This window comes from Serinus canaria, chromosome 3 (assembly GCF_022539315.1).
Source record: "Serinus canaria isolate serCan28SL12 chromosome 3, serCan2020, whole genome shotgun sequence".
Classification (NCBI taxonomy): Eukaryota; Metazoa; Chordata; class Aves; order Passeriformes; family Fringillidae; genus Serinus; species Serinus canaria.
Window position 1 is genome coordinate 57,383,386 of NC_066316.1, and position 22,895 is coordinate 57,406,280.

A 22,895-nucleotide genomic window follows, 5' to 3' on the forward strand; every position below is an offset into this window, starting at 1 on the left:
TCTGATAACTCTTCTCACATATGTTTGCATTAAATTTTGAGGCTCACTTTTCCGTGATGACTGAAAAGCTATTGCATGCTTTCCCAGTTTGCAGCTTGGGAGAAGCAGAGGTATTACATAATCCACTTTCAACTTGACTGCTCTGCCTTTCAACACAGATTTGAACTCTGCCCAGAGGTGCCACTTGGTTGAAGCATAAATGATCTGTTGTTGTGCAATAGAAGCATATCACCTTTCTTCAATCAAAATATGATTGCATGTGATCCATGTGAAACTTGATGGTTTGGCAGTTGTCTAGGATGCAAAATCTTCCTCAGATACTCACAATCTCCTGGTGAGACCATACTGCTCTCTGGGTGTAGTATTTTGAATATCTCTGGAGAACAAGCATTTTAATCCTCAGCATGTCTTGGAAGAAATGTCTTTTACACAACTCTTACTGGTCAGTTTAGGTTCTTGGGAAGTTAATTATAAAAAATGGAAAAGCTAATTATATGTAAAAGGCTTCTCTGTAGTAAGGTGGCTTCCACTGGAATATCTATGGGAGGGAGAGCATGAGAGCCAGTGTCTTGTTTTTTTGGGAGAAAAAACCTAATGAATTTCTGACAACATATAAGAGTGTACCAGGTAGGACTGTGCTTCTCAACTGTTTGAATTGAGGGGTCACTCAGCTGTTTGTATTGTTTGATGTTTGGCGATATTGTTGGAAAAGAGTCTCTTAGCACTTAAAATCTTTTGGTTTGATAGGTGCGTTGGTTTTGGGGATACAAGGAAAAGTATTGATTGAACAGTGAACATGAGCTGCAGACATGCTGGTCTTGAATGTCTGTTGTCTGTTGACTCTTAGAAGCAGGTTCCTGGCCAGATGTTTGAGTGCTGAATTATTTTGTTTAGTTGTTGCAAAATATCTTCAAACTGTAACATCAAAAACTGTTACACGTAGAAGTTCCCCTGTCAAACCATTCTTCTCCTCTCTTTTTTTCAGTCCTTCATTTCCTACAGATGAGAAAAGCTGGTTTCCAGCAACTGTGCTGTTCTTCCCTCCTTGCTTCAAGTCCTAGAAAAGAACCAGGTGTTAGAGTAATACTAATTTTTTTCCCCTTTGCTCTTTCCTGCCGGTGTTGCCAGGGTTTGTTCCCACTTGTAAACAAGTGGTGCAGGGAAGACTTAGAGATGGGGGAGGAGTTCAGACTCACTGTGCAAATACATACAGACATACTAATCTAAATTGATGCCTCGTTGAAAAAAATCACAGGTGAAGCAAGCAGGCTGCAATGGCTCACTCAAAGGCTCTCTTAGTGCTGGAAAACTTCATAGGTGGCAAATTTGTTCCTTGTTCCTCCTACATAGACTCCTATAATCCGTCCACCGGAGATGTCTATTGCAGGGTTCCAGACAGTGGCAAAGAAGAGGTGAGTACTATCCATGTGTACAAAAAAGTGAAAAATGTTAAATGCATGTAACAATAACCTTTTAAGTGAGAGAGGCTGGAGGTGAGAGAAAGAAAAATGATGACTCCAATGCTTAAATAAGTAAATTCTTGATTATATTGTGGTATTGCATAACCCACTGCTGCGGCAGCAAATGCTGTCTTTTTTTTTTTTTTTTTTTTACATTTTGCTATTAGAAAGTTATGGTCTGGATTCTAAGTTGGTGTGAATCAATAAAGCTTCAGTGACTTGCAGGGAGCTCCTTCAGTAACTTGCATGGAGCTCCTTCAGCTCACATGGTGGGAAATGCCTTGTGCATAAGTTCACAATAACACCCCGACAGACTGTAAATATAAACAATCTGTGAGAACAGTGTTTATTGATAGTTTCTGTAAATAAGTTTAGAGGCACCATATGCAACTCTGCTCTCCCTTAGTGTCTTGATGATTTGCAGTTTTCATTTAAAAAGGTTTTTGGCTTGCTGTCTCTTCTCTGAAAATGGTAAAAAGCTTTCAGACCTCTCTGGTTTTGATACTAGCAGTTGGATATTCAGTGGTTGTGATGAGTGTGTTTCCTTATGACATACCCTGTCCTCTGCATCCATAGGGTTTCCTGGTCTTGTGCTCTCTACAGGGGGGAATGTTTCCTGGAGCACTGTACATATTCAGGTGTGGATGGGCAATGATGTTCATCAGGGGAGCTGCAGTTTCATTGCTGCTGTTTTATAGGGGACCTTCAAGTCTGTGTCCAAAATAGTGTTTCGGACTTCGTGAAGAGGAAAGTGACTGGACAAGCTTGGATAGCACAGAGGGCTTGTCCACTGTATTGTCAAATATGGACAGCATTTTGAAAATGTTTTTTAAAACAGACTACTACCTTGCTTGCATTTCAGCCTTATTGACAGCTTCTCTCAGCAGAAACCTTTGCACTGTAATTTCAACTGGGTAAATATTTGTTAGATGCTGATGACCAAGGGTTAAAGACTAACAGGTTGAGTTTGTTGGAATATGTCTGTGTAAGCTTCCTGTCCACTCATTTGCAAAATAATTAAAACCAGAGAGATCTGAGAATGCCAGAGGCTGCTGGTCACTCTAGAGATACAGTTCAAGCATCCTGAGAGCAATGCTTTTATCTTTCAGCTTTCTGAGTCAGTGTTTGTGTGTAGCAATGGGAACCCAGTTTAAAGACCTGTAAATTTGGTGAGTGCTTTAGTCTTGCCTTTAGACAACTGTACAAAAAGGATGTGTTCTGCAGAGCTGGCATCCACTGGGGGCTGATGGAATATGCTGAAGAAAATGCAATCACATACTACTTGAGCTTATCTAGAGATACCAAATAAGCATCTAGACCAGAGTTCAGCAAAGGACTCAGGCTGCTGGTTTCTAGCAAGGCTCAATGTCCAGTTGCATATTATCTTGGTACATTTTTCTGGGAACTCAGGTGAAACAAGGGGAGACAGTGAGGTTGTTGCTGACCCTGGAGTTTAACACCAGCTTGGCTGTTGTGGCCATTTTAGCCACTTTCTGCCAAAAAACACTGAATGTATTTTTTTTTTCTAGGGGTTAGTTTGTTCCCTAGCTAGATATCTTAAATTCTGCATAGCAGTACCACAGCAAGACTAGCAGGTGCCCTGTATATCCAAAAGACAGGCTGATGAGGACTAATTAGTGCTGGCAAATATCTGCTTTAAAAACATTTCTCTTTAAAGAACCTGGCTTCTGCACATCATCCCCTGAAAAAGCAAACATCTTGTCCTGAGGGATGTTCAGCATGGGGTGTTTTGATAGCAACCTTTTATGATGGGTCTGGATTGTGTGTTGTTTCTCTGTGTCTGTCTCATGCAGAAGAGGAAAGCAGAAGGAAGTGTTTCAGACACAGGAGTTCATAGTTGAATTCTTATGCATGTTTTCTTTGTGGCTTTGCTTGCTGGTTTTTGCTAGTCAAACTAAGCAACTGTTTAACCTTTGTATGCTTAGTTCTTCTCTACAAATCTCTCTCCTTTTTCCCTCTTATATTTTCTTAGATAAATCTACTGGCACTTAATCCCTTCCTTTGCTAGTTTTCTCTGCTGCTGTTTGTGAAAAAGCAATATTTTTGTCCTTCTTCTAGACCCACTGAAGGGTTAAAAATGCAGACAGTATTGACTGTCTCTTCTCCTGGCAGCACCAGGTGGAAAAGGCCACAGAGAAGAGGACAGATGAGCAGCACAGGACTGGAGGGTGGAAGAACAAGTTAATTAGTGAAGGTGCTATGGTTTCACAGAGGGTGAACGTTTTCAGGCTAGCTTGGCATCTGCACTGGACTCACTCAGGAAGCTGCAGTTCCTCTTTCCCAGGCCTGGTTTGGTCCAGCTTCAGCTGTTCAGTGGCTGACAGCCTGCTGCCATGGTACAGTCGAAAGAGAAGAGTCCAGGTGTCTGAGCTTGGCCAGTGATCCATGTGACTCTACACTTTGGTTTAATTTCCCACCTTGCCCCCTGCACTGGTGGTGTTCTGGCTTTCAAACTCCGGGTGTTATTTTTACAGTGCCCATAAATTCTGATGTGTGTGGGAGGGTGAAGGAGAAGGGGTAGATGGATTTTATTTTTTTGCTTGAACTTCTGTGCCCTCATTAGTAAAAAGTCTTTGGAATATCTGTAAATTATTTTGTGATGGTTTTTATAAGACCTGTGACAATCTGAAGGAACAAATTCAGAACTCAGTTTTGTGGAATTGGTGGAAAGGAGCCTTCAGTGACTTCATGGGAACTAGCAATATGGCAACATTCAGAGAGGTCATAATGGTCTGATCAATATTGCATCAGCATCCTACTAGTTATTGATTTGGGCAAAACTGAGGAAATTATATGAGCAAAATTTTAGGAACTCAGCTAAGACAGTTTTGACTAAACCACCACTTTGATGCATATATTAGATAATGGGAGTATGACATAAGTGTTACACAGGAAGCAAAAGCTGGGAAATAGGACAGTTAATTAAAATATGGAAGGATATTGATGACCATCTTTAGTTAGTGTGAGACTGGTAAACATGAAGAAGGAACTGTTATAAATCAACAGATGAATGATGCATGTAACTTCCATTGAAGAGTCCAGAGGAAATGACTGATGGGACAGAAAGCCTTCTGCTGAATTTTAATCCTTTGAAGATAGGTCTGCTTCAGAAAAGTGCTGGTAATTTGCCACTGTTCAGAAATGTCAGGCTGAAGGACCATGCAGCAATCATGTACATCTCAAGCAAAATACTGATAGGAGTGCTGTGTATCTGTATAAATGCATTTAATGATTCTTACCTGTAGGCTTTGTTAGGTGTCTGGTAAGAGAACTGACTAAACTCCCAGAGTTGAAAAAGGAACTTTTTTCTTTTTCCTGAGAGGGCATTAATGGCTTTCTAGCTGTGATCAGGTAAGATAAAATTTTCCTCAGTGAACATTCCCTAAATATATTCTTAGTCCTTGCTTGAACCAAATGGTGGAATTAAGAGCTGGCAGAGCATCCAGCCCCTTACTTTCATCACTGCCTGCTGTGGCTGAAGCCTGGTGTTGCAAGGGTTGTGCATATTTAAACTGAAGCTGTGTTTGCTCTGGGGAGATTCTTGCTCTTTCCTCCATGAGAAAAAAGATTGTTTTTGTTTTGGCCAGTGGCACCTGCTGGTGCCAGTTGACCATTCCAGCATTTCTTCCAGGCCTGGAGGGTGGCCCACAGGTTGCTGTAATTTGGAGAAAAACAAGATTTCCAGTGGAAGTTTCTTTTCTAGATATTCTGTTTCAGTAACACTTCTTGAGTTATGGTGTAGTGACTTGATAACAATGGAGAAGCTTTGAGGAATTGCCATCTCCCCAGCAATGTGGTCTGGATTGTTACTCTCTGAAATAGGAATTTATCTGCTATGTGTTTAATATTTTCTTAAGCCTTTCATTAGCATTCACCATCCCTCTTTTGCTTTTTTAGGTGGAAGCTGCTGTCAAAGCTGCCAAAGATGCCTTCCCAATTTGGTCCTCAAAAAGTCCATTGGAAAGATCTCAAATCTTGAACAAATTGGCAGACCTGATTGAACATGACCTGGAAGCATTTGCACAAGCAGAGTCAAAGGATCAGGGTAAGAACTGGAACTGTTGATCTCAAATAAGTGTGCCTTGCTGAATATTGAAATGGAGGATTTGGATGTTTGGTTTTTTTTATAGTATGAACTGTTGGAGCAAATTGGAGTAGATGTGCATGAACCTTGAGGAGGTTTTGGATTTGGGATTCCTGGGTGATTCTTGCTTTTAGGAACTACCGACTTTGACTTCAGTTGTCAGATATTTGGAATTACTAGAGGGGAGCTGTTGTCATTGACTCCATTTGTACTGTGCTGCCTTTGGGCACAGGACAAAAGAAATTTCCCAAAAGACACACAAATCAACTTTGAGAGCAGACTGTAAAGCAATGTTTCTGTCCATGATGACAGAATGTTTGTTTTTGTTTCAGGAAAAACGATTACATTTGCCAGGACAGTGGACATCCCTCGGGCTGTGCACAACTTCCGGTTCTTCGCCTCTTCCATCCTTCATCACGTCACAGAGTGCACCGAAATGCCGGCCATGGGCTGTGTGCACTACACCTCCAGGGCACCTGTGGGAGTTGGTATGATGATCCTCACGTGCTGAAAAGTCTGCCTCCCTAGGGGCTCATCAAAGAGTTTTTGAAAGCATTTATTATCTCAGTCATGTGCTAAACATGGGCTTGTCTGCTAAAGCATCAGCAGCTCCATGTAAATTCAGTTATGTGACTTCATGGCAAAAAAAAGAAAAAAGACTGCATACCTAAAACAGCTTCATCTACTGCTCTCACCTTCACAGTCTCTCCTGTGTTTTGCCTCTGTGTGTCTGTGGGTGAGCATTACAGCTGTGGGTCAGTGCGATGTGCAGAGCACTGAGCTCCTGCTCCAGCGGGGAAGACTGAATCCCCCTCTCCTTTGGGAAAGCTGTAGTAGTCTGTGGCCCCAGTGCACATGGATGAAGAAACCACTCTCGCTGGGGAGTTGCTGAACTCAGCCACTAGATGCTGCTGCTGCTTCAGAAAATAAAGTGGTTGTCCTGAGCTGACAAGTAACAATGTTGTAATGATTTCATTTTTAGGTTATGTTATACATAATAGTCTAAATAACATCTAACATTAAATATATGTGAGTTCTCCACATTTACACTTCAATTACTTAAAACATAAAATTGGTTAGCTTAGAGGAAGGACCCTGTTAAAACTTTTCTTGAGCAGTGGAGAACATGACTTTTTCTGGTAAAATTATTCTCATAAGGAAAAGTCCTTCCCTCAATCTGCTTCATCAAACAGAAAGAAATCCCATGGCTTTTGTAAGGAGTCAGACGTGAAAATTACAATTCCTATTAATATGTAAACTGAAAATATTCCTAAAGGCAATGACTGAAAATAATTCTGGTCATTCAGCAATTCATGGGAACAACAGTTTATATAGTGATAAATGTTGGCACTCATAAGTTAGACTAAAATTTCTCTGGAAAATGTGTACTGTATGTTATGCAGAGTTTGTTTAATATTAAAATTGAAAAATAAAAAACGGCTTTAAAGAGCAAGAGAAAGCAGGAATATGATCTGAAATGGCACATTCAGCCTGGAAAGAGAAAACTCTTGGGAGACCTGCAAGAGAGCTTAAGAGAGAGGGACTTTTTACAAGGACATGTAGTGATAGGACAAGGGGTAATGGCTTCAGACTGAGCAAGGGTAGGTTTAGATGTTAGGAAGAAATTCTTTACTGGGAGGGTGATGAGGCACTGGTACAGGATGCCTGAAGAAATGGACAATGCCCCAACCCTGGCAGTGTTCAAGGCCAGGTTGGGTGGGGTTTTGAGAAACATAGTCTAGTGAAAGGTGTCCCTGGGAGGCTGGAACCAGATGATCTTTAAGGACCCTCTCAACCCAAACCATTCTATAATTACTTTCACTTGCTCTTTCCTAACACAAAGTTTTACCACAGACGATTGTTGCAAATTATTGTTACGGCTAACCTTGCATTGATGCTCCTGCAAAACACTAAAAAACTTCCTGAGAATATAAGATTCTGCCCTAAAGAAGCAGCAAAACTTACTCAGAGAGTTCAGCTGATCACTTTTAGAATCATTTGCACAGGTCTTTTGAGAGACTATCTCCCTGTGAGAAATGCTGGAAATTTATTTTACATATTGTCTGGAAATAAAAGCCATGGCCAAATTCCCTTCAGAGATCTGAATTGGTGTATATAATTCTTGAGGTCAGAGAAATGAGTTTTGTATCCCAGCAGACTGACCTCCTGTCTTTGTGGTTTTGTTTTGCAGCTGGTTTAATCAGTCCTTGGAATTTGCCACTGTATTTGTTGACTTGGAAAATAGCTCCCGCCATTGCATGTGGAAATACTGTGGTTGCCAAGCCAAGTGAGATGACATCTGTCACAGCCTGGATGATGTGCCAACTCTTGGAGAAAGCAGGTAAGTCCTGTAGCATGCTAAGGAGCAGGAATAGAATGGAAGTGCTAGTCTGTGCACCAGGTTTTTTAGTGCATAAACCAGAAGGTATTTAAAGGCTCCAGGAAAGACTGCTGTAGCTGAATGTCGCCCTGGAGAACGAAAGGATTTCTCTGTCCTCGTACTATCCTGTCTCCCCAATCCAGCTGTTGCTCATTTTTTTCCACTATCTTCTGATGAAAACTTTTGCCCCTCCTGCAGTCCATTTACAGATGTCCTGAGTCTGTGGTGCAAGCACAGGAGCCATGAGAGAATAAAGGAGTGAGAATCAGCTCTTGGTGAGCTCTTTACTTATTAGTGTCACTCTGTCACAGCTGTATTTGGTGCACTCTTGATTAAAACTGGGAGAACAATTGCTTGTTCCCTGAATGACCGTACACTGCATCCCTGGTGATTCATGTCAGACAGGCTTGATTAGTGGGACTGCTTTTATCATTTAAGCCATGACCCCTAGAGCTGTCCAACACGTGCATTTCAGCTACTCCTGAAGCTAAGGGTTAGTGTTTTTCACAAAGTGAGGCAGCACCCTCGGAGGGACAGGAGGGTACAATGACTGTGTGCCTTTGTTCCCATCAGGGGTGCCTCCTGGCGTGGTCAATGTCGTGTTTGGGACAGGGGCCAAGGCAGGAGAGGCCCTGGTGTGCCACCCCGAGGTGCCTCTGATCTCCTTCACGGGCAGCACGCTGACGGCCCAGCGGATCACGGAGAGAAGCGCTCCGCACTGCAAGCGGCTCTCGCTGGAGCTGGGCGGCAAAAACCCCGCCATCATCTTCGACGACGCCGACTTGAGCCAGTGCATCCCCACCACCGTGAGGTCCAGCTTTGCCAACCAGGTGCCTCCCGCCCCTGTAACACATGAACCCAGTTGGCAGCAGGAGGGGTGTGTGCCTGAGGGTTTGTGTGCATGCTGCACCTGCCTTTGGATCTGAATCTCAAATTGTCAAGGACTGTTTCAAGATGGTGTTGGAGAAAATCCTAAGTAGAAAACTAGGAAAAAGGTTTCATTATTCCACCAGGAGGGACACAGAGTAATAAAAGGCTCTTTGTGCTCTCCGTCAGAAGATAACAAGGTGTTATTGCTCCTCTCAAAGTACGTACATTTCTTATCTCTCAGGGAAGCAGCTGCTTTAAGTTCCACTGAGTAAGAAAGTGGGGAGCTGGTTGTTTTCTTAGAATTAAATAAGGGAACTTCCCCCAAAATTTTAACAACATTATTCTTCCCTCATCACCACCCTCAGGAGAGATCACCAAAGCCAGGAAATTGTATCTGGGCAGGTGTTAGAAAAATAGCTTGGTATCAGAGAGAGATTATCAGGAAATGGAGAGAGATCATTCAGAGTTGGAAATCATGTTTCCTATTAAAAATGTTGGAGAAGAAAACATGTAATTTATAAAATTAAATTTACTTATGGTAGTGATTGCATGATACTGATACAGTTTTGCCTTTTCCTTCTCCATTTTTTTTTTAATCTGGAAAAAAATCCCATTTTGCAGTGCTGGTTATTGTAGTTTGCACTCCCAAGGATGCAGGGACACAATTGAACTGGGTTGTAATTCCTAATACATGTCAATAGTGCAATGTAGTATGAACCAATATTGTTGATTTCTAGTTTGTTTCTTTCTTTTTGACAGGGTGAGATCTGTCTCTGCACCTCCAGGATCTTTGTTCAGAGGGGAATATACAGTGAGTTTTTGAAGAGGTTTGTGGCAGAGGCCAAGAAGTGGAAGACTGGGAATCCCTCAGATCCTACAAGCGATGTGGGAGCGCTAATAAGTAAAGAGCATCTAGAAAAGGTGATGCTACATGGAGTTTATGTGATTTCATCTCATCTTTTAGAGGGCTAAAAGGTGGTTTCAGGACTATGTGGGAAAGAATCTTGTTATCTCCAAGATCAGCTCTGAGGGATGATAACTCAAAGCCATCATAAGGTATCTTTTTAATGAGGTTTCTGTTGCCTGTGGCTTGGGATCGTGTGATTACTCTGAAAAAAATATCAAACTCCCTGGGAAAAATAATTTAAAATAATATTTCCTCCTGTTTGAATGGGATAAATAAAGTGTCTTCTAAGTCCTGAATTTATACTCACAAATCTAAGAGTTCAACAACATTTTCTTGGATTTTAATAGTGCATTTGCTAAGATCACTAATTTACCTAATAAGTTAGTTGACAAGGTAAAAGTTTTATTTTTATATCACTCTGGCAAATTCTGGCTTTTACAAAACAGTTTCCTAGAACTGTTTGCAGTAATTTGTAATGGTCTGTGTGTGGAGAGCAGCTGAGATGCTGCACAGTTAGACACAGTCTGCTTTAGAGGCCTATGTGAAATGAAAGGTGTCAGAGTTCAGGAAGAGCAGATGTTTATATCCCAGAACTCTCTGATGCAAGAAGCAGACTGAAAAACCACAGAGTGAGAGAAAGCCAGACCTTTGATATGCTTCCCTGATGCCTCAGAAGGTTCTCCAGGTTCTCTTCTTCTGAAGTAGAGTGGTAGCAGCATCCACTTCTCCAGGTCTTTGTAGCACCACAGAGAACTTCCAAGTTTTACCTACCAAGGTGCCTAAAAGAAGAAAAAGATAAGTCCTGTGGTATCTCTGTGGTCTTTCTGTAAGGAGGGAAACCAGGAAACAATTGCAGAACAGCAGAAAGAGGATCAACAGTACAAGAACATGTGTTCAAGGTAGCAAGCTTATGGTAGCAGCAGCCATGGAAACATCTTTAATCATTTTTTGATGAGATTTTTTGTAGCGTTCATGGCTTCATCATCACAGTGGCATGTAAACATTCAAAAGCCTTGCCTTGAGGCAGGAAAATACTACTGATTCCTTGGAGTAAATGAGTGAAACATGGCATGGGATACGTAGCAAACTGCTCCTGGGAGAAGGGAGGGAGGTTCTGGAACCACTTGTATTTTCACTGAGGGTCCTACCCTTTTGACAATACTTAGTGGGAAGGGCCAGCAGTGTTTTCTGCCGGACTAGTAAGTGTTAGGAAAGAGAAAACAATTGCTTTTTTCAGCAAGGAATACGCAGCTTTGCATACAAAATTTAGGGAATGCTGCCCTCTATTGTAAGAGGGCAGCATGTTCCAGCTGGAGTTGTTCAGGGGCTCCTGCTGAACCTTTGGAATTTGGTGTCCTTTAGCAGTGATGTTTTTCTGCTGCTTCCCCAGGTAAGGACCTACGTGAAGAAAGCCCAGGCTGAAGGAGCCAGAGTCCTCTGTGGAGAGGGAGTGGATCCTTTGGCCCTCCCACCTGGCAACCAGAAAGGCTATTTCATGTTGCCCACAGTTATTGCTGAAGTCAAGGATGAATCTTGTTGCATGCAAGAAGAGATCTTTGGTCCTGTGACGTGTGTGGTAGCATTTGATACAGAAGAGGAGGTGATCAGAAGAGCCAACGGTGTGAAGTACGGCTTGGCAGCCACGGTGTGGTCCAGCAATGTGGGACGTGTTCACAGGGTGGCACACAGGCTGCAGTCTGGGTTGGTGTGGACCAACTGCTGGCTTGTGAGAGACCTGAACTTGCCATTTGGTGGGATGAAAGCCTCAGGCATAGGCAGGGAGGGAGCAAAGGATTCCTATGAGTTCTTCACTGAGGTCAAAACCATCACAATAAAGCACTGACCTATGTCAACAGAAGTATTTTAGAGTAAAATAAATGACAGCAATATGAGTTACCAAAAATAGCTCCTTAGAATACAGGCCATTCCTTTCTTGAGCTTTGGTCAAGTAATATCAATGACAGCTGAGAATGACCGTCCCAAATGCTGATGTTAAAGTCAGTTTTTCATGTTGGATGAGAAGGTCAGTGTGGAATCCACAATCAACCTATCCAAAGGCTTGCCTGTCTTACAGATCACCTTTTTAATATTTTTGATATTTTTGATATTCCTGCCTCAAAAATCTGTCCCTTTAAGGCAAATTGGAGAAAGAGTATATGGCAGTAGCTCTGGTTTGTGAATTACCTTGAGGGACAAAGTAGCAAGCATGTGGTGAGACTTATATTGTAAAGGGGAATCAGCTCATTTTCACTCTACATAGTGTGGTCCACACCTCACTGATATCAGACAGGATTGATACTACACTACACTGAAAGCCTGAGGAGCTATCTTCAACCTACTCTAAGTGGCTTTAAACCGTGGGGTCATGACATTCTCTTGATATTCATGGAGACAATAAATGTTTTAATTATAACCTTCTTTATGGTAGGGAGCTGAATCATCCTAATACCTGTTCTCTGACTGTTTTGAAATGAAAACCTTTTGTCACTTCAAGACCTCAGTCATGGTGGTTTTTACATCCCTGCACGAAAATATTGGCTGCATCACACACAGTGTAACTCTTCATTAATAAAACCTAGAATTTACTCCTGAGAGAACAAACTGTTGGAAATGTTTATCGCCAAAATATAAAACCACTTCCAACTCTTCTTCATTTGTTTGCAGAGATTTTTTTTAATCTAGTATCTCACAAACTTGTTTGCCTTCAACAAAAAGAGAGACTTAGATATACCTCCACATCTCTGGATGCCACCTGGTTGTAGGGCAGACCTAGCAGCCAGGTTGGAACTGTGGGCATTTGATGGATTTGGTACAAGAAGCCCCAGTTGAAGGCGTGTTAAGGAAATATGTAAAAATTATAGGCTTATGGAATTGATGTATTCTGAAGAAGCATAAACATTTTATTTTGAAAATGCCTAGATCTATTCATGACCATGTGGTGGCAGCAGAAGACTTGCTTTGGTGTTTTTAATCCCCAGTTGCTCAGCTGGGAGGAGAATAAGCAGCTATATCAGTGCGTGTTTCATTCTGCCGATTTCTTTTCTATTTACTCATCCTGTTTGGAAGAGCACAAGAACCAAAAAGCTGTGGAACAGTTCATTAATTGGGGGGTGACAGGAGCACATGGGGAGCAGACATTTTCAGCAAGAACAAATAGGATATTGCACAATTAGTAGAAATGAATGGATAGCTTCCCCCATCTGGATCTGGTCTAGGTTCAGGTTTAATTAGATGAATTTTCTTTCAGGGGTTGATTTTGCATTAAATGTGATGGGAGATTTTCAGATGTATTTCACAAGCTGGAGACAAAGGTCTGTGTGTCATCTTCATGATTCTGGCCCAAGACATCAGAGGTGGAGTGGTGGGTGGGGTGGAGACAGAGCTCTGCAGGACCCCCAGGTGTGGGGTGTGGAGGTGGTGGCCCTCTGTCCAGCATGGCTGTGAAGATTTCTCAGAGGTGAACTTCTGGCAAGCCCCATTCCATCATCCCTGTGTCCAGCACCTCAGAGAGGTAAGGGAAGTCTGCTGGTGCCGATGCTGCTGCTGACTTTGGGCAGGAGGGAGAGCTCATGTGAAGATACAAAATATTGTCCCTTTCTGCATTTTCCACCTCTAATGGAAGGAAGGACTCCTTCCTTCTATGGTTATTGTGCAGTTCAAGTACTTTGCTCATTCTGCTATTTCTTGCCCTTTTAGATTACTCTACATTCACACATGTACAGATGTGAGGGTGTTACCCAGTGGGGACATTTCCTGCCAGTAGAAATGGGTAATTCTTGCATTTCCCATGCCTACCTCCAGCCTTAGGTCCCAGTCCCACAGGGAGCTGCTGGTGCTTGTGGCAGTGAAGCAGGTGCCAAGGGACAGGTTACCTGCTTGTACCAGGAGCTCTCTGTGGGTACACAGAATTTTCCCATATACCAACAGCTATGAGCTTTCCCATGTTTTTTATTCAGACTGACTTCCAGTGCAGCAACATGTAGGGATAACTGTCTCATCTTACAGATGGAGCAGTCCAAGGGCTTCTTCCTACAGATAATGAAGGTGTCTATTACAGCTGCTTTGTTTCTGAGTTTTCTGCTCTCTCTCCAAGTGAACAGTGAAGAGGATATCCTGGAGGATGAGGCAGGCTGATCCAAGTTATGAGGTGATGGCTCTTGCAGAGCTCTTCAGGCTACATTTTCTGGAATTTTCCAACATGACAGTACAGCTTTTTTTTTGTGTACTGCCCTGGCTTGAGCATGAAATCATGTGGCCATTGGGAGGATTTGTTTAATTACTGTTATGTAAGTCTCAAAGAGTTGCTCCATCTGTTAATTCTTACTGATGGAGCGAGTACAGTTCAGTTTAACACTAGAAGATTATCTCACTGGTGTGAGATGATTACTTACATGGGGAGGTATTAATATATTTGCCATCCTTTACAGCTCTCAATTAGCATAGGGTTATTTCTGTTCTATTTCAGATCTTTTGTCAGCCTGTTTATGTCTGTACCCAGTTATTGTATAATGCCTGAAAGCAGTTTTGCTTAGGGAGACTCTGCATGTGCTTTGGAGAGGGGACACATCAGCTGTAATATTTATATTCAAATCAAGCTATATCCATGTTCCCACAGTGTAACTTAGGCAAAGCAAGACATTTGGAAAAGTCTCAGGGAGGAAAACAGACTTGACTTTTTGGGTCAGAGAAAGTTTCATGTGTAACTTAAATCTGCAGAACAAGAATGTCAATCAGTCCAGTAAGCTAGACTGGTTTTAAAACCCAGGCTTTGAATTTCTGAACTTCAGAAAGCTATACCTTAAGATTCAACTTCACAGGTAGAGTCAGATACTTAAGATTTTCCTCTTATGAACAACAACAAATAAAGGAAAATGGGGAAAAAAGACAGTGGGACTGTGAGGGAACAGTGAGGAGTTTCTGTCCGGGCTTGTCTTCAGGGCTTAGGTTTAAGTTTTTGCTCAGACTTGAAGCTTGAGCTCAACACTTGTCTCAGCTCTAGAAAGGATACTGGCTGGAGTGTCCAAGTACTTGTCCTCAAGCTTCTTATTAAATTAGAGGATTTTCTGTATGGTGGGAGAGTGAAAAATGAAAACGGAATGAAATTTTAGTCTTAGAGTAAGACCAGGGTCTCACTTTCCACCCTAGATGGTAATTAAATATGCTATAGAAAGCTAAATACAATGAATAAAGGAAACCAACAACAGTTGCAGGAAATTCTGGGACATTTTCTTCATTGAATTCTGTTCCCCTCCTTTCCAAGCATTTGTTTTTGCACTTGGAGGGTGATGTTTGTACTTAAGGGACAACAATGCACAAGGTTTTTTTCTAGAATACATCAAATCTCTGTTGGTAGCAGTTGCAATTTAGGTGAAGATTGGGGTATAGTGAAAAAAAGAGGGAAGCCCTGCAATATTATAACTGGTTAAACAGGATGCATCTTAATGCAGCTGAAGGCTGGCTATGCAGCCAGAACCTCTGTGTATGGTGCTGCCTCCTGAAAAGGAGCAGCTGAAATGGATTTGGAGATTATAAGGGAAAGTGCAATCAGTGTGAGAATACCAGTTCAGCCAAAGCAGCCCAACAGTGTAGAACTCAGCCTGAGCTCTGCCACGTCATTGCAATTAACAGGAGAGCCAGCATGATGCTGGAGAGAATAAGCAGAACTGTGCTAAATCTGCAAATAGTCTTTACCCTTGTATATAACATTACTGTCATGTTGTGCATCTATTTCTGTTCTCTTTAACCAAGAGATTTGGAGGGAGAAAAATGACTCCAAGTTCTGAAAAAGTCCTTCTAGTGTGGGACTTGGATGATGCGTTGCAACACCTCACAAACACCTGTTTTACCAAGACACCTGGTGTGTGTGTGTGTGTGTGTGTGTTTTCATATGCAAGGAAGAAATTGCAGGGGTCAGTGATGAGTCTAGAGGGGCAGATGCACACTCCTGGGCTTCTGTGTTGAAGAGTAAATTTTGTCTCTTAAAACATGGGAGGTGGTGGAGCACACCTGGCTGGTATGTTCTCTGGTGGGTGATGAGTTAACCACTGCACAGCCTGCCTCGTGGCATTTCTCTCTGGCACCAGGTGTCCTTAATAACATCCTAGAAAATGCAGATGCTCCCAAGAAGGGAGCACAAGGGTCCTGGATGGAGAGTTGTTTAAGGTGGAAAGAGGAAGATGGAAGCTGTGACCTGTCAGGTGGATCAGGCCCAGGTTTCTCACCTGGATGCTACCCCTCTGTTTTTGTCCTGTGCTTAGGGAAGCTGTGCTGGACCTTGCAGCTTGGCAAGGAGGACCTGGTCCAAGGAGCCCACTGGAACATGAGGAGGTGACAGACAGATGCTGGGCTGCAGTGGAGGCTGAGGCAAAAGCAGCTTCCCCATAGGCATGTGGGGCCTTTGTGTAGTTACATGAAAGATGAAATAAGAACATTTCTCTGTGTGTAAGAGCTTCTGTGGGGTGCCCAGATATGATAATGATGGGGTTTGTAATATTACTCAAACCCACAAAAGGCTTCTTCCAGGGTATTGCTAATGAGAGCTATCTCCTGGTTTCAGAGAAAGGGAAGTAATTACAGACTATTTATTGTGAAATGAGGACACACATTCATTCACAGGGTGCTAAACTTGTCCAATTAACTCTGAGCTCCTGAAATAATAATGAGAAGATTATGCTACCATTTTAGTAATTGGATTTTCTCTTCCTTTGGGAGCAGTGCCTATTAAAGTAGCAGTATATCCTTGGTTACAGAGAGATTTCATGTTTTTCTTCAAGTTTGGCTGACCCAACAAAAAAGTCAGGCAAAGTCACATTTTCTGCAGCTGTAATATGACATTTTCAGGGATTGAAAAAAAAAATAAAAAAAGAAAAGGAACATTTCCTAATGTTGCCTGTATTTTTTAAAACTGATTTGTTTACACTTACTTGGCTGCAGTGAGTTGACTGTGTTTCACAGACGAAAATATGAGCTCTTGTCCTCAGGATGAATGCCAAAATGTTTGTTGGTGGAAACAGCAGAATGTCTGTCTGGGATTCTCTTTGGGATTCTTGTGGTGAAATATCCATGTTTTCACATGAGTACTTATTAGCTGAAAGTAGGTAATTTCAGTCCTGTTGAATGGCTGTATTTCAGTCACTCTTTTCCAAGCAGAGGACATGGAGTAGGTTTGATAAGATAACCTTAGAAGTTTGACTAGGAAATTACCTCCTTCCTCTGCTGGTTTGATTCCAGAACTGCACTAAGCTTTTTGAGGATGGAAAGGCTACTTTTGTAATCCATAATTATATTCCTACAGTTAATAATTTTTCCCGAGTTGTCAGTTTTGCCTATTCAAATGCATAGTGTGGAGAGGCTTTTTGGATGTTCAAATGTATCCCTGGCCTTTGGGCTTTGAGTCATATGGGACAGGGGTGAAAATCAAACTTCTACAAGAGCCACATGCACCAGAGTTTGTTGGTGATTCAGAGAGAAATTTGCTGTTACAGCGCTGTGAGATTCTTCTAATCAGTTGACCCCTGCAAAGAGCTTCAGGCTGCTTCCTCTGTTGGTGATTAAAAAGTTTGAAACCTTTGCTTTATGTTTAAAAAATAAGGATGTGTATGTGCATAACTGTTTAGATATGCAGTTTCCACAGTGTGGTGCTTCTGTTAGAAGGGCAAGCTAAGGTATTGATCCAAGTGCTTCCAAAGAAACTCTCACTCTGGTCTGAGACCTTCTTCCCTTCCTTCAGTTTCTTTCCATGAGCAACCTGGAAGAAAACAAGTTTTTTAGATTCCTGAGCTCTCTATACCACAACATGCTTTGTATTTGTCGTACTTAACACCATCCACTCATCTAAATAATAAAACTACCTTATTTTGAGAACAAGGGTTCAGAGGAAGTCACATTCCTCTCAGCTGATACAAATCAATGTCTACCTTTGATAGCCAGCTGGTGGTTTAGTTCTGGTTTTGCTGTCATCCTGCCTGAGACTCACTTTTCCTCCAAGGGTCTGACTAATACCTCTTTTCCACAGTGGAATTAGAGCATTGTTTACCAAAGCAAATCTTTGCCTGAGAGATGTAGCTCTTCACCACTGGGGAGGAAAGGAATTACTCCCATTATTCTCCCTGAGGTTTGGCTAAGTTATTGCAGTTCATGCAGTTTGGATGTAAGGATGATAATGTTCTGTCTAAGGACAAAATACAGCAAGAGGTACATTTCAGTTTTCTTTTTAAATATGTTCATTCTTTCCTTCCTAATTAATATTTAGAAATGTGCTGCCATGTACTCAGATTCACTTGCTGTTTTGCTACTACATACCACTTCTCACCAGTGTTAGTCAGTGATATGAATTATTTAATGGGCATACTGTGCAACAGAAACAGCATTTTTAGCTGGGCTGTTATGTATTTGGACAGACACAGAAAAAATGACTTTTTCAGAGAGCTGTCAGAAATCTGCTTCTTAAAACTATGAGCCCTGAATGCTGAAGAAAATGCTGTAATGTTCTAGCCATATTGACTCCAATGTCCCATTTGGGTTACCTGTCAAAAATAGGTGGTGAAATCAGAGCTCTGACTGAGATACAGCTGGGAAACATCAGTTTCTAAGCAACCCCTTAGACTCTAAGAAAAACTTAGATGAATAATCCTTCAATTAGGCAATTTCTCTGTTGTACACATCCTATGCAGCATTGATCTGCTTTTTATGAGGTTGGAAAAGATGGATTCTGGTTATCTGTTCTTAACACTTCCTTTGAAGGTCTTTCCAGCTTCAAAGCAGTGTATGAATTTCAGTTAATTAACCTTCTTTGCACATCTTACATCTGGAAATGTGAGCCATTTTTCTTCTTGCTGCTGAGGCTATTTAAGGACAGACTATACTGTAATGCCTGCAAGACATTTCTTCAAAGTGGGTTGAGGGTAGTTTTTTCCCTCGTGCAGTAATGTTCTGAATGGTTTGACTAATCTCAGCAGAGAAGAAAGTTGCTTTGTATGGAAGAGGCAGAATATTCCTGGCTGAAATTTTCTTGCTTATTCTTTTCTTTTGTGGTAATATGATTTATGTTGTCTTCAGGCATCCTGGAAAACTAACTGCTGGAACTCCAGGAAAAAGGTGTCAGCTGGTGTGTGCTCTGGCTGCTGGGTCTGGTAGGGATGAGTTAGAGCAGAGCTGAGGTAGAAAGAGTGAAAGATTTCTGTGTGCATCCCTGGGAGGTCAGACACTAATTCAGGAATGCTGGTAGTTCTTGTTTCACTGTAGATGAATATTGTAAATCAATTTATATTCCTCTAACTAATAAAGATACTTAAAGTAACAGCAGATGTAAAGAAGCAGAATAAGTGAGGACTGGACTCAGATGAAGCTCAGAAAAGAAAAAAATTAAATAACTTTTATTGGGGGGTGTTGGCTTTTGACTTTGAGGTCATTCAAATCATGTAGAGAGGGAAAAAGCAACTGCTGACACTCATCTGTGTGAAGGAAAATAATAAATCTATGGCAATATTTGGAACAACACAAAATTTTCTTTTGGATTTCACTGCCATGAAATAATATAAGAGTTTAACTTCTTTTGGTTTTAGGAAACAGCCCTTAAGGGCTGGAGTTGTACTCCATGGAGCTGTGGCTGGGATGCTGTCAGCTTTTGAGTGCTCCTGAAAGAGCTCTGCTCCTTGAAGCTAAGTCAGGTAATTTTTATGATTAATTCACAGCACTGTTTCTACATGTGGCTACTTAGCTATCCTCTGAGTTAAATTTAAGGAATGTGAACACTCAAAGCAGTGATTGTGCATGGACTAAGCCCTGCATGATCAGAGCAGCAGGTGCATTAGGTGTGCCAAATCAGGCTTGTTTAGTTCTTAACTGAACTGGAAGTTTCCTGGGGTTTCACAAATGAAATTCATGTGAATTTTGGTTTGGTTTTATTCTAAGTGGCCCTGAACAATTTATCGTGCTTTGAATAGATATAATTTGTGGTCCTGTAGTTCTCCATGCAGAACACTTGGTATCTGAAACATCAGAATGGTAATAACTCTTATTTCTCTGTCGGGGAGACTGATACATACTTTGTGGATGGAAAAATGTGAATGAGGAAAGTGCTCTCTAGTCCTAGGGAAGATACTGAATTTTGTTCTTCCAACTTCAATGGAGGCTTTTTTCCCATCAGGGACAGTTTTGCTCTGGGTTGGTAAGTGTGGGGACGAGCTCAGACCAGCCCTGCAGAGCTGGGAGGACACAGCCCATTCTCAATACTTGGCTTTTGGTCATCACAAGAGGAAGTTTGGCCAAGCACAGCTCCAGCTCTCAACTTTCCACTTAGAGCAGCAATTCTCCCTGGAGTGGAATGGAGCTACAGTAAAGAGGCGGTCAGACTGTGTGACCAGAGTATTGTTTAAAGGTGACTGTATATCTCAGATCAGGGGCAGTCTCGTTTTCCCTCTTTCCCTCCAGAAGGTTAATACAGCTCATGATCTCAGGCAGCAGTCACATGGAGTGACACTGCACCCTTTCCTCAGGAAGCATCCAGTGCAGTCCAATCTTTGTAGAGACCTCATCCTGATCTGAGAGGTGAGGGTCACGTTGCCACACCTGGAAATGAGAAAGCTTTTCTTACAGTTCTCGTAAACGTCAAGACTAAGTGATGAGCCCTGGGAAAAGGTGAGGTGAATCTCCCCACCCTATCCAAGACCTTTTGGCATGGCATTGTGCATTGTGAAACCCTGGGTGATAAAAGGAGTGCTGCTATTTCTGTCCTTTGGCACTGCTGCTCCCTGCTGCAGGTTCACAGTGATAAACTGGCCGTGAGCTGCTTCCATGGAATAGTTATGGTGGTGGCTGTGCTTTGTCCCTTGGTGGCAAGGCAGAGCTTGCTATGTGGGAATGAGGAGTGGCTGGGGTTGGTAACAGTGATTTGTGACACATCCCCACCTATTCAGGAGGATAAATATGGGCAGGGTCACACAGTCTTTCCTCAACATCCTCATTACCTTGAAATGACACTTTCCAAAGGGGCATTGCTCTTGCCCTGTGTAATTTAAAATGATGGCTCTGTGCCATTTTTAGGGTGGTGTATTCTCTACTGTAAAGTGTTTGCATTGTGGTTATTTAGAGTTGTTTCCTCCACCACCCCTAATTCTGAGAAAACCATAAGTAAAAATACAGAGAAATGCTGTTAGGATTTACAGCCCAAGAGACCAACATTCACTCCTCCCCAGATGGAGGCAGACCAAGCAATGTCTTCTGCAGTAGTGCCTCAGCTCTGCCCTGCTAGGACTAAGAAAAATTCTGTGTGCCCAGAAACTACCAGCAAAGGTGCTGGCAACCATGTTAATGCCAAGGCTTGGATCAAACTCATTCACTTTGTGCTGCTCCTCAGAGAGGTCACTGGGCAGCACAGACTTTGAGCTACAGCACTAGCTTGACTCAGGACGGCAGTGATAGCCCAGCTAACAAAAAGCTCTGCAACTTATAGCTGCTCTAGGGTCCCTGGGAACATTCAAAGCCAGGTTGAAAGGGGTTCTGAGCAACCTGATCTAATGTAGGTATTCCTGCTCGTGACAGAGGGTTGGACTAGATGACCTTTAAAGGTCCTTTCCAGTCCAAACTGCTCCATGATTCTTTGATTCTGTTATCTGGGAAAATGAATAAAAATATTGTTGCTGCTAGCAGAAGGAGGTGTGTGTGCACACTCACCACCCTCCTCCTTGTCCTACACAGTGGGGTTGCACCAGGGTCTTGTACTCTCCCTTCTAATTATGACTCTGTTTTAACCCTTTAAGTGGCAGCATGTCTTTTGCTCGGTACAGTGGTTAGCTGCTGAGGGATGTGCATAAACATGTTTACTCTTCCATAAATCCCATTATCTGGCAATTCTTCACAGCTGGGGTCTCATTTCATGCTGCTTTTTCTCCTATTAGAGGTCAGAGAGAGTGACTGAGCATGTAAATAAACTTCCCAACAATTTTACACCCTGCTGTTGCCCACCCTGAGAGCACAAGCCTGCTATGTGAGCCCTCTTTTATAGTAAGGCAGCTGGAAAGCAGTAAAAAACTCAGTTCCTCCCCTGTAAGCCCATCACACATTTTGCTCTTCTGTCCCTGTACACCTTCAGTCACATGTCTGCAAGTTCTTGTGAAGCTGAGTAGACTGACAGAGCCAGCTTTGGATGGCCAAGGCAGGACATTGAGTAACTTCCATTGCAATTTCCCAGGCCTCTGCTTAGCCACCACACAAACTTGCCATCCTCCCTGCATTTAGCATCCAAATGTTCCATGCTTCTCAATCCTTTCCCATAAGTGTCTAGAAGCATTATGACTTCTGCCTCATGCCAACCTCACTTGCAGCTGGCAGGGAAGGGGCATGAAAGTCCCTGATAAAGGTTTACTTTTCATACATTCCCTAAAAGTAAACTGTGTCACAGCTGGAGAGCTAGGTACACAAAACTCCTGTTTTTTTGCTCTCAGGAATGTCAAACCTATTTAACGAAACATAAAACCAGTTTTAGTAGAAATGCCTGTAGTTGGTGGAGTAATAACCCAGAATGGCTCTTCCCTGAAGCTGTTGGTCACGTTCACCTTCTCTGGCCCAATATCTATACCCAGCACTACGGATTTTCTCTGGCACCTAAAAATTTTGAGTAATTCTATCTAGTTTGCATTGAGGTTGCGAGTTTTCACGTGGCTTCTTGAATGTTTTTAAAAGGTTAAAGCTGAGGGAGAAAATGGTGTCACTATGGAGGGAAAGGAAGGTCACACTTTTCCTATGGCTCAGTATCTGATTGCCTGCTCTCTCCTTCCCCTGCCTTTGCCAGACTATGAATAGGGAGGTCGGGGGTGTTTCCTGCAGGCCAGCTGTGGTTTCGCTGCTGGAAAGGCTCAGCTACAAGTGAAGAGCACGGGCTGGATGAGAAGCGATGAGTTACTGGTGACTGATCTCAGCTGATGGGGGGAAAAAATGACTCCTCGGTGAACTGGGCTCGTTCCCAAAACCAGAAATCCATCACTTTGAGAAAGGGATTAATGGAATGCATCCAGCAGCTCTGCTGGCCCTGGACAGCGGCTTGCACTGGAGCCACCGGACGAGGCGTTTCGTTGTGTCGTCGTGCGGTTATTTATATCTTCCCTTGACTAGCACATTTGTTTCCCCAAAGCAGAGTGGGTGTATGGTTTGCTATTTTTTATTCTTTATTAATTT

General features: G+C 42.4%; 1 protein-coding gene across 1 annotated transcript; it reads left to right on the forward strand.

The window, feature by feature from the left end:
- Positions 1–1,124: 1,124 nt before the first annotated feature.
- ALDH8A1 (aldehyde dehydrogenase 8 family member A1) lies at positions 1,125–12,370 on the forward strand. Its single transcript, XM_009095242.4, has 7 exons — positions 1,125–1,412; positions 5,379–5,526; positions 5,898–6,053; positions 7,757–7,906; positions 8,519–8,775; positions 9,575–9,736; positions 11,113–12,370. The coding sequence occupies exons 1-7, from the start codon at positions 1,275–1,277 to the stop codon at positions 11,563–11,565; spliced, it is 1,464 nt and encodes a 487-aa protein (XP_009093490.1). The 5' UTR covers positions 1,125–1,274; the 3' UTR covers positions 11,566–12,370.
- The last annotated feature ends 10,525 nt before the right edge of the window (positions 12,371–22,895 follow it).

Excerpts from the sequence above, each read along its gene's own strand:
- ALDH8A1 (XM_009095242.4), top strand. The coding sequence starts at position 1,275 with ATGGCTCACTCAAAGGCTCTCTTAGTGCTGGAAAACTTCATAGGTGGC. Across the intron at positions 5,527-5,897 it reads AGCAGAGTCAAAGGATCAGG|GAAAAACGATTACATTTGCC; the intron begins GTAAGAACTGGA and ends TTTTTGTTTCAG. Across the intron at positions 8,776-9,574 it reads GGTCCAGCTTTGCCAACCAG|GGTGAGATCTGTCTCTGCAC; the intron begins GTGCCTCCCGCC and ends TCTTTTTGACAG.